The sequence below is a fragment of the Telmatherina bonti genome (genome assembly GCF_933228915.1).
Source record: "Telmatherina bonti genome assembly, chromosome: 10".
NCBI classification, from domain to species: domain Eukaryota; kingdom Metazoa; phylum Chordata; class Actinopteri; order Atheriniformes; family Telmatherinidae; genus Telmatherina; species Telmatherina bonti.
The window spans coordinates 22,470,728-22,481,970 of record NC_136628.1 but is presented as its reverse complement, the minus strand read 5'-3'; the positions used below and the strand labels follow the sequence as shown (position 1 = coordinate 22,481,970).

At 37.4% G+C, this 11,243-nt stretch overlaps 2 protein-coding genes across 2 annotated transcripts in view; one reads left to right on the top strand and one right to left on the bottom strand.

The window, feature by feature from the left end:
* Nucleotides 1-1,942: 1,942 nt before the first annotated feature.
* On the top strand, nt 1,943-5,757 carry LOC306761939 (tyrosinase-like; the record flags this gene model as incomplete). Its single annotated transcript, XM_079248274.1, has 5 exons — nt 1,943-2,764; nt 3,357-3,573; nt 4,894-5,041; nt 5,120-5,301; nt 5,456-5,757. 5 exons carry the CDS (start codon nt 1,943-1,945, stop codon nt 5,719-5,721), a joined length of 1,635 nt encoding a protein of 544 aa, XP_079104400.1. The 3' UTR covers nt 5,722-5,757.
* Nucleotides 5,758-6,192: 435 nt separating this feature from the next.
* The window catches only part of LOC306761836 (cysteine and histidine-rich domain-containing protein 1-like), an 8,884-nt gene continuing 3,833 nt past the window's right edge, over nt 6,193-11,243 (bottom strand). The window contains exons 2-11 of the mRNA XM_079248143.1: nt 11,143-11,192; nt 11,010-11,066; nt 10,658-10,818; nt 10,036-10,136; nt 9,689-9,747; nt 8,866-8,936; nt 8,523-8,628; nt 8,226-8,345; nt 8,050-8,112; nt 6,193-7,690 (exon numbers count right to left, since the gene is read on the bottom strand). Coding sequence (XP_079104269.1) covers nt 7,517-7,690; nt 8,050-8,112; nt 8,226-8,345; nt 8,523-8,628; nt 8,866-8,936; nt 9,689-9,747; nt 10,036-10,136; nt 10,658-10,818; nt 11,010-11,066; nt 11,143-11,192 — 962 coding nt within the window. The 3' untranslated portion in view covers nt 6,193-7,516. The remainder of the gene's footprint in view (nt 7,691-8,049; nt 8,113-8,225; nt 8,346-8,522; nt 8,629-8,865; nt 8,937-9,688; nt 9,748-10,035; nt 10,137-10,657; nt 10,819-11,009; nt 11,067-11,142; nt 11,193-11,243) is intronic.

The following is an 11,243-nucleotide window of genomic DNA, read 5'->3' as shown; positions in this document are numbered from 1 at the left end:
CATAGGGTAGAATTTTTTTTTTTTTTTTTTTTTTGCGGCAAAGTAACAATAAATTTAATATTATTAAGTCAATGCAACAAAGTTTGAAATGGCAGTGGGCATACAGATAATTTGTTTCATTTGAAGTGTAGAATGATGCTACAAAACAGTCTATTTATTTCATGAACAGACACACGAATATGTGCAGAAAGAACCATTGATTATTTGTATGCTTAAATGGCGCCCTCTAGTGTCTTGACCTGCACTAGCCTGGCCTGCACTTGCCCCTTGAGTATGAAGTAAAAAAAAAAATCTTGCAGCTCAGATTAAAAACAAAAAAGGTCTGGGAGCACAGTGGTTGCACTCTAAAGCAAAGGAAGTCATGTGAATTAGCGGCAGCATCAACAATGAAGACATTAGTTTTTTTCTTTTTTTTTTCTAAGAAAACATTTTAAAGCAACCCACTGCCTGAGGCACTGGTGTGTTAATCAGCTGCTCCTCATACTTTGTACCAAGTATTTGCTGCATTGTGCTCTCTAAATGACATACGTGGAATCATATGACCAACAAGTTATAGGGTGAAAAAGGGAATTGTTTACAGGGATGTTCGATTACATTTTAGAAATTCAAATGGGGATTATTTGTAATTAAGCAATCACAGCATGTATATAGCCAGAAGGTTTGAAAGAATAAATCATCAGGGTCTTCCTCTTTTCATTTAACAAGAAGAAATATAATTTTAGCAGCTTTTACCCAAAATCTATAAGAGAACTGAAAATCCATCGCACAAAGACAAACTGTCACCGTTACTCAGCATTAGAGTTTAAGAACAATATGCAATGTCTTATGTGCAATATTTCATTATTGTTTTAAATAGTCTTTTTTATGAGCTTTTTCAATTGTAAATCTTAAATTACACTATTTTAATTACATATTCTATGGGATAGTGTGCGTGGACTATTTGAGTGAGGGGTGAGGAATATTTCTCAGCTCTTACTCTTGTGTTAGTCTTTTATATTTAGCTTTTGCGTAGGAAAGAAGTCAGCTATACGCTAATCAAGTTTAATCGTATTAATTTACAATGACAATTAAATGAATCTCAGTCTGAATATCCTGTAATGATTACATATAGTTTCGACTACTGCATAATAGTGACACAGAGTTTTTGTCTGTCTTATTTAGCTACACTTATTTTCCATGTGGTTCCACCACTCTTATGGCAATTTTCATCCTATAATGGCTGGAAAAACTGTTTACTTTATGCATGTGTTTGTGTGTTGTTGAGGTCTCATAAGTTAGACAGTGTGCTCATAAAGTGAAGAATGTGAAGAATAAAGGCAGCGTATATTGTATATTAAATATATAATTGTATGTATAAGTGTTACAAATACGTGAGTAGTTCAAATGGCTCCTAATCTTTCATTAGTGCCACAGGGATTCAATGGGGGGGGGGGGGGGGGGGGGGGGGGGGGGGCAGCTTTGGTCCTCAAGAGCCGCAGTCCTGCAGGTCATGGATGTCACACAGATAAAAAAACAAACCTGATCCAGATTAAATTGTGCTCCTCTACAGCGTGTAATCAAGCTCTGCCATTACTAACCCATCAATCTTATTCAGGTGCTGCAGCAGGAAACAGACTTGCAGGACCAGGGACTTTGGACACCCCCGGACCATAAATAAGATTATTCTGCCAATATCATTTATTGTGAGAGTTTTCCATGTAGCTCTCTTTTTTTCATTGGAGGGAGTTTGGTTGTAGTTCTACGATGTGTGCTTTAATGCTTAGTGACCCCTCATAAGCTTGAGGGTTTTGTAGCATGTGACTGCTTCAACAAATGGGGTGGGAGTGTGTGGGGAAGGAATGTAAGCCAAGAATTCATTAGACATCCCACTTTCACACTGAGTATTTATTTGGGATAAACATTTTTTTTTTGCCCTCTTACAAATTTAAACCTTGCTGCTGGGATGTGGTCTTTAGAAATCTTTAGTTTTCTGTTGTGTTTGGTTCCTACCTATCAACAATTTCCCCGTCTGTGTGTCACTGTAGAAGCCCTGCAGACCAAGGAGTGCTGCCCGCCGTGGGAGGGGGATGGCTCGGCCTGTGGAGCCAGGTCTGGTAGGGGTTTCTGTGAGGATGTAGAGGTATCGGACCAGCCCGATGGACCGCAGTACCCCTTCTCTGGTTTGGACGATCGAGAAAAGTGGCCTCTGGTTTTCTACAACCGGACTTGTCGGTGCGCAGGAAACTTTATGGGTTTCAACTGTGTAGACTGTAAGTTCGGCTACTTTGGGGAAAACTGCAACGAGAGAAGAGAGTCTCTCAGGAGGAACATATTTCACCTGACCAGGAGCGAGAGAAACACACTTGTTTCCTATCTGAACTTGGCCAAGCAGACAATCAGCAGGGACTATGTTGTGGTCACAGGGACCTACAGAGAGATGGGAAACGGATCCAACCCGATGTTTGCTGATGTGTCTGTATATGATGTTTTTGTGTGGATGCATTATTACGTATCCCGCAGCGCGCTGTTAGGTGGGCCAGGAAATGTGTGGACCGATGTGGACTTTGCCCACTGGGCCCCTGCGTTTCTCCCGTGGCACCGACTGTACTTGTTACACTGGGAGCATGAGATCAGGAAGCTGACTGGAGACTCGAGTTTCTCCATCCCGTACTGGGACTGGAGGGATGCCGAGGAATGTGACGTGTGCACGGACGACCTGATGGGGGACCAGAGCCCTCAGGATCCCAATCTCATCAGTCCAAGCTCAGTCTTCTCCTCATGGAAGGTAAACAACTTTAACTATTTTTTTTTAAAAATCTCCCTTTCTTTTCTTTTCTTTCACAAATATACAATTAAAAACACTTACGTCTTGTGCAAAGTTAATAAAAACTGATGGAAAATATGAGTGAGGCTATTTATTTTCATTCTAGTTTGAAGTGATGTTGGATTAATAAGCTATTTATTCGTTCTTATTTAAAATAAACTTTCTTTCTGGTTCATTTAAAAACAAAACAAGGCAAACAAAAATCAGCCTTCTTCATTAATTGTCATGAAACAGGCCAGAGATCACCAACTCCGGTGTCCTGCAGGTTTTAGATGTTTCCTGCTGCAGCACACCTGACTCAAATCCATTAATGAAACGTCTTGCAGAACTTGACCACAAGTTGTTACAAAACCTTTTTAATGGAACCAGGTGTGCTGTAGCAGGGAAACATTGAAAACTGTTACGACTCCCATGGGGTCCGGAGTCGGGAGCATAATCCATATAACAGTCTATATCATCTTAAAGTTGTTCATGCATGTGTGTTTACTGTCATTCACTTCACTGATAAAAATTTGTGTTGGCTCTTTCAATGCTATGTGCTCTCCATCTACAGGTGCTCTGCTCCCAGGCTCAGGACTACAATGATAGAGGTGTGTTATGTGATGCCAGCCAAGAAGGCCCTGTGCGCCGTAACCCTGGAAACCACAATCGTAATCTGGTAGAACGATTACCAACCTCTGCAGAGGTGGAGTTCACAGTCAGTCTTCCAAACTATGACAGTGGAGCAATGGACCGCTCTGCCAACATGAGCTTCAGGAACACTCTGGAAGGTCAGATAAGCCTGAACACACATGCACACACATACACCACAAGTTAATGCTATTTTGTTATTTTCTCTTATGCTGTCTAACTGGGTCCTGTATTGTGTCAGAATGTTTTTTTTTTTTTTTTTTTTTTAATTATTTAGTAGTGCTATTCATGGTTATTAGTGCAAGAATATAGTTGCTATTTCACTAGGATTTCATTTTATTGTTCAGGATAATAAATTCTGCCTAAATCATATGTTTTAAGAAGGTTGAAAAGACATTATTCCATCACAAAATATTTATTTTTTCTTGGAATACTAACACATTTTTATCAGTGTAGAGTTTAAGTCATGCAGGAGCTGGATGACTGAGATCAAAAGGTTATAAGGACTTTTATTTAGACTGTAAAATATGCCACTTGCCCTTCAGTTCTAAAAAATTACTTGCATGCAGTGCAATGTCTTCAACATCTTATGGAGCCAGTAGCAGCAGATATGTTCCCTCATAGCATACATAACACACCCAAGCACAAACATATACAGTGGATGTCCGGTGTGAGACAGGAAACCAGCTCTTCAAAATTCTGCGGTATTCCATCTAAGTGACACAGGACAAGAAGCCAGTATTGTGCTGTGCAAAGTGGGCTGAAACAAACCTTACTTAACACATCATATTTCAGCCACAACCAGAGCAGTGCCAACGTGCTTGCTTAGGTGATTTCACCGCAGCGTCTTCATTCATAAGACCCTGGTGTCTCACATGATTACCGGGTGAATGACCAACCCTCACATGACTCTAAACATCCCTAACTGCCCACATGATCATGGATTCAAAACACACAACTACCCTTACCTGAAAACAGCTGACCCCAAAACAGAACTTTTAGTAGGATAAAATTAAAGGAAGCATGTAAAAGAAGATGTGAAAGGTATTTGTGAACAAAAAAAAAAAAGAAAGATTTTGTTCATTTCAGCTCTTATTATCTCTGACATAATGTGACTTTTATGTGATTCGGGATTTCTAGGAAACCAGTCAGATAGCATGTCAGATATATCTGATGGGTGTTTGATAACATCAAAGTGTTACACTTTCTTTGAAAAGAAAAAAAATAGTTGGCTATAGTGGAGCTTTGTGGGAAAACACATGATCTCACACAGCTTATTTCAAAACAGTTGGCTTGTATGGCTATAACTGTATTAATAAAACAAAACACATGTCAACACAACATTCTCCAAAAATGCCCATTTTAGTTGTGATAATTTTCAATATTCAATGTTGCAACACAAACTGTGTGTTCTCCAACAACTATGCTGCACATCTGCTGAGCCACTTAAAATCTTTCAGGATTTGGGGATCCTCAGACTGGGTTGGGCAGCAGTCCTCGTTTGGGTATGCACGCTGCCCTACATGTGTTCATGAATGGATCCATGTCATCTGTGCAGGGATCAGCAAATGATCCCATATTTCTCCTTCACCATGCTTTTGTCGACAGGTGAGATTAACAGGACGGAACATAAACATAACATAAAAACACTTGCATGATACTAATATTTGAGCTCTTTTTGGACAGCATTTATGAGCAGTGGCTCAGAAGGCATCAACCATCTCCATCCCAGTATCCAGAATCTAACGCTCCTATTGGGCACAACGGCAATTACCACATGGTGCCATTCATGCCCCTCCACAGGAACAGAGAGTACTTCATTTCCAGCAAAGATCTTGGATACGAGTACTCTTACTTGCTAAATGCCAGTAAGTTCCATTTGTGTGAATAAGTAAATTATTGTCGTCATCTCTCCTTAGTTAGTTCTTAGCCTTAATGGATATTCACTGTGAAAGGTTTCTATTTCAAGTCAAACTCAAACATTTGTTTATTTTGTTGTGACCATGTCTGTGCTCTTTGCAGACCAGAGGCTTGCAGAATCTATGCGTCCCTTTCTGGAGGAGCTGCGAAATGTGTGGCCCTGGCTGCTTCTTTCATCTCTCTGTGGAGGAATTGTGGCAATAACCATAGCTGCTGCCGTCCAAATTGCAAAACAGCGATACAGAGGCTCGTCTTGGCTGCTCAGAAAAAGTGGGAGTAATGGACTCTCTCTTCCAGAAAGACAGCCTCTTATTGGCAGCAATGAAAAAGAAGAAACCAGCCACCGTAACTACCAAACAGCTATATGATGGTGCAATCCCAACAGTGACAGCAGTTTATGGATTTCTGCCGAAAAGCATTGTAAATTATAAATTGTTCATTGTTACGAGCCTATAATTTACTTGAGATGTCTAAAATGTTTAAAAAAATGTAAACAGAAAACAGCTCATGCAGAAAATGTGAAAATGGATTAAATTTGAAAGAATGCACTTTTCTACAATATCTAACCTGTTAAATCTACTCATCATAAATGTTCTATGTAAGATTTATGGTTTCTTTACAAAAACTCAGTGTTTCATTTATTTTTAACTTTTTGTGGTTTCGCTGGATAACTGTTAAAAAAAAAAAAAAAAAAAAAAAAAAAAAAAACTCAAGTGTGGTAGTATGCTGCAAGGTGTTTATATAGATGACATCCTCTATGAAACCCAATTCAGAATAAAAAAAATAAAAAAAGCAAAACACTTCAGATAAAACTACAGAACACATTTAGTTTAAGAAAATCTTAAAAATCTTAGAAAAAGTTAAATGTGTTTGTTATGCAAGCCGTTCTTTCAGCAGGTGTAATAAGTCATGTCCACTTTCCACAAGTTTGGAACTCTAATTACATCAGGACTTCAACATTTTAAATATAGGATGACATTTGTACAAATATCTGTAATCCTCAGAGTTGACAGTGCTCTGAATCTTCAATTAAAAGGTTGCACATTTAAATTCATGAAGCATTTCATCTCACAGGACCTCAATCTGTCATGTCAGTTTTTAAACTCACCTTGAGATAATCTTGGACAAACAGAAGACTTCAATTATTAAATTTAAACACAAAACTTTATTATTTTTTTTGGATGAGATAAACTGGATCCCTAGTCCAATTTATCTCATTCTCTCTGTCAAATAAATGTTGTACGTTCTAAACCTAAACTCATGCCGTCTACAGTATCATTGCAATAATACAGTACTTTGCTCAAAATACTTAGTATTCAGTGGGCATTCTTAGATATTACAGTACATTCTCAGTGAAACTGCGCTATGTTTTGACAATAAGGAGATAACTACAGTATCTGAATGTGGAATTGTTAAGTCAATAACAAATATGAATTGTTTAAAAACATGCTTGAATCAAGCGTCTGTTTTATCATTGATAAAAGGTGGGAGAGCACAGATGCTGATCGTTTCATTTGAACTATTGATTCAATATTGTTTCCATAATATAAGTGCGGACACAATTATGATTTAAATTTCCAAGTCAGACTACAAAGAGCAGCTTCATTGCTAAGACTGAAATATATTAATGAGGTCAGCATTCAGTCATACTGGTGGAAAGAAGGATACAATACACAATGAAACCAAAAAATGGAATGAAAAAAAAAACAGTATGTCACGTGTCAAATATATAATAATGGAAATGTAGAGATGCAGCATGGAACCTCTTCTGCCAAATATTAGTACAATCTGGTCACAACTGCGGTCCATTTTGATTTGATGCAGGCAATCCACACCGGGTTCTTTTCCAGAGGGACTTTAGTGCAAATTAACAAGCAAGCTGTCATTCAAATCGATTAAAGTCAACAAGGTTAAGTCCGTTATTTGTCATGGTGACAAAAATTGGGGAAAAAAACGTATTGAAACTTAGTAAATGACTTATAACATATCCCAAACATAAAAATGTCCAAAATTCAAGAGTCTACTGATAAAAAATGTGGAAAGAAAAGAATACGGACAAAAAAAAGAAGTCAAAACAGCACAAGAGGCAATTCTTTTAAAGAGGCAAAAATTGTTAAGTGTGATTAAACTGATTGAACATTATGCATTCATTTAAAATCCTAATTAATCATTCTCATCTTCACTGTCAGATTCTTCTTTCTTCTTGTCATTCTCCTTAGCAGGAGCAACAGGAGGGGGTAGGTCCAGACGAGCCCAGGACATGCTTTCAGATTTCTTCATAGCTACTTCAATCTTGGCTGCCATCATGTTCACTATGCTTTTGCTCACATCTATCACCTTAAAAATCCGACAAAAGAAAGATAGGTTTTTATTTTCAAAGCAAAAAAGCATAAAAATGAATCAGGTTAAGGTTCATATGGTTTATCACAAGTTAAGTCAAGTGGTACAAATCATGACATCAAAGTCAAGAATTTTTTCCCCCACTAAGATTTTACTTAAGTAAAGTTAGATAAATCAGCAAAAGACAAATAAAAAAAATAAATAAACAGAATCCCCACCATTATTATAACACTTATGATTACATATAAACTATTATTCATGCAACATCCCCAAGGTGGTATCAAAGCAATTTACTGTTTTGGTAAGATGGCAAATAAAAAGACTGTGCTTTTACATCCTAATAAACCCATACTTACTCCCCACAAGCTGATTTTCTGATCAAATTCCTTCTCTCCCTCAAATATAACGCGAATGTTGAGCTGAAAGAAGAATGAAAAACACCAATGAAAAAGAAATGGACAAAAAAAAAAAAAGAAAAAAAGAAAAAAAAAGAGATATGAGCAGAAATCTGACGGACTACAGCCTGTCTTACCGTGGTGCTGTTGGCATCCACATAGCTGAGCTCTGGGATGGCATTTTTTGCATAAATAGAAATGATGACCTGTGTCCCGGTCTGGTGCCAGTCAAACCGACAAGGGACCACTTTCTTTCCCTGCAAAGACATTTCAGATACATCGGTGCTCATAATTCAGTTGCTCCAGAGACCAGACTGAAATGTCTTCCCTTACGAAGCGTTTCCTGGACACCACTAGATGGAGTTCTAGCTAAGGCTTCTTTACACTGACTTGCACCAGAAAATGATCCCTTGGCATCAAGCCACCCCACCTACCGCATCTTTCTTCTTCCATACATGTACTCCTTTAGTGCAGCCCTCTTGAGACAGGAAGGTATTGAAGTCAGAAGTTTTCCTCTTACAGCAACTCCAGTATTTCATTCTGGAGATGCAGGACAGACATTAAAACATGATGGATCTTACAGTAGCCAATAATGTGTCACTCAGTAGAACCAGTAAACATGACTTACAGGCAGAATAATAGGATAATGGTAATGCTGTGGTTCACCTTTTTAGTTACTTATTTATTTTATTACAATTTCTAGAAAATATATAGTTTACTTTAATAGATAAAGGTTTAAATGAAGCTGGAAAATAACACAATTTGGTCTGTACCAACCCTTCATGGAAGATGGGGCATCCAGAGTGGTATAAACATGTATCCGATTCACTTGCAGGTCCTTCAAAACTCTGAAGATAAAAAAAAAAGAAAAGGTTTAAAAACTGAGAACATTTTTTTTCTTAATCTTTATATAGTGACGCAAAAATGTTCATTATTAACAATCATAATAAACTCATCTTATGATAATCATAATCACACCACAATATTTCCAGTTTGTTAACCTAAAAATGTCAAAATAACCTGTTGCAGTTAAAGGCATGTCTAAGAATGTTAAGTCTGCTGCTTGTTCAAATCTGAGGAAAAGATCATACTATTTCTGTAATTATGTGTGCCAAAATGTGCCAACCCTGAGAAGTGAATAAATTCCATGTAAAAACATTTTTTAAAAAGTAATTTCTTTTACTCCAGCAGGACAAATCATGTACAAGCCGGCAGCCCGTGAGAGAACATCTTACAGCTTTCAATAAAATTACTTTATGTGCAATTATGCAAATTAGCTCAAAACAGCTACAAAATATGTCAATGCATATTTCCCTCACAATTTATGTTCTTATCTTGGGGTTTCAGCTCTGACTAGTAAGATTAACTTGAGTTAAAAACGTTGCTTTGCATCCATCTTACTGAAAATGCTGAGGTTGAACCACCTAAGTGCACAGTTTGCTTGAAGTTTGAAGAACCAACAATGCTCATAACTATTTAGTTTTTATTCCATTTTATTTGTATTATTTAAACTACGTGAATGAAATTTGACTTGTGTAAATACTTATTACAGTTGCTCTTTAAAAAACCTGGTGCAGATATAGATGATACATTCACTTACTTTAGTACATCCTCCATTCTTACATGATGTTCCAATTTTGATTTCGTCGTTGTCTTCCTCTAAACACATAAATAAGAGACAAAACCACACAAAAAAGCTGATAATGCGAATTTAAAAAACACTGGTGTCCTCTTCTTGTCAGCTTTAACTATAATACTATGATGTGAATGACAGTTGATGGCAAATTCCCAGTTGCCCTCCATTAGTCTTGACTGTCAACATGACCTTCCACTGTATTATGACAAGCAGTGGATAAGTGATTTTTTTTTCCAAAGAATGAAATGATGAAATTATGAGATGATGGGGAAAAAAAGAAACGTATACAAAGGACAAAAATCTGCTCTCACCTTTCTCCTCTGCTGCATTTTCAGACAGTTTCAGCTTCTCTAATGCTTGCTTCAGAGAAGCAGAGACTTTATGCTGCAATCTCACCATGGGCTCATCAGGACTACAAGAAGTAAATATATCAGCATTAACGTTAAATAATAGTGAAAACAAAACTTTTTCCCCCTAGTTTTTCATTTAAGTAATAAATTATGAAAAAACTTTTCAAACGATATGATGTACAAACAATGCTAAATGTGACGTCTATAAAAAGTTACTATGTGGAATTTAATGTTTAATCAGTGTTGTGTTCGACTTGTTTTGAGCACTAGTCCCAACATTTAAAAACAACATAAAACGTTATACTGTGGACATTCCAGTGTGTGTTTGATAATTTCTGTTGATTAATACATACAATAGTGACCCAGCCTGCTATTATACCAGCAAAGATAAAACTGCTGGAAATAACTTGTTTTTAGTCCTGTCTTTTCATGAATAAAAATCTAATTAAACATCCGCCCCACTCACCGAAAAAAGTAAATAAGATCAATAAATTATAATAATAATAGCAAAACAACATTGCCAAGTTTTGACACAACTGAATTGTATGCAAGTCTGTTACTTGTGTCTAATGCCTAAACCAACCTTGGTCTGCAGATCGCCTCCTGAGGTTTTGGTGCAGAGATTATGTACTCATTAAACTTTAGTTTTTGGTCTTCTACTTCTTTCTTTTCTCCTGACGAGGTCACGTCTGGTTTCACCGGCTCAGGGGGCTTCTCTTTGTTGTGGGGACCCTTTGTGCAGCCCTGTGAAATCAAAGTCATTGTGTTGGGATCCACAAACAATAACTGTTCAGGCCAATATGGCCACAGAAACACTGACAATCGATACACACACACACACACACAAAAAAAAATTTAAAAAAAAAATCACACAACAGACATAAGACTGTAGAGATGTGCTACAACAGAAAAAAAGTTGAAAACAAAAAACTTACAGCAATGCTGAGGAAGTCTGAGAAGTCTGTAGTTCTTCTCTTGCAGCAGGACCATCCCTGTAAGGAAAGTGGAGGCATTAACTTTGACGAGCAAACAGGATATGAGCTATCTGGGTATTTTCAGGCATCTTACTTTCAATGCATCGTGAAACACCGGTACTCCTGGGTGATAGGTGCAGCCATCTATGAGAACAAAAACACATTTCAGATTCACTGGGAAAAATACATATTATA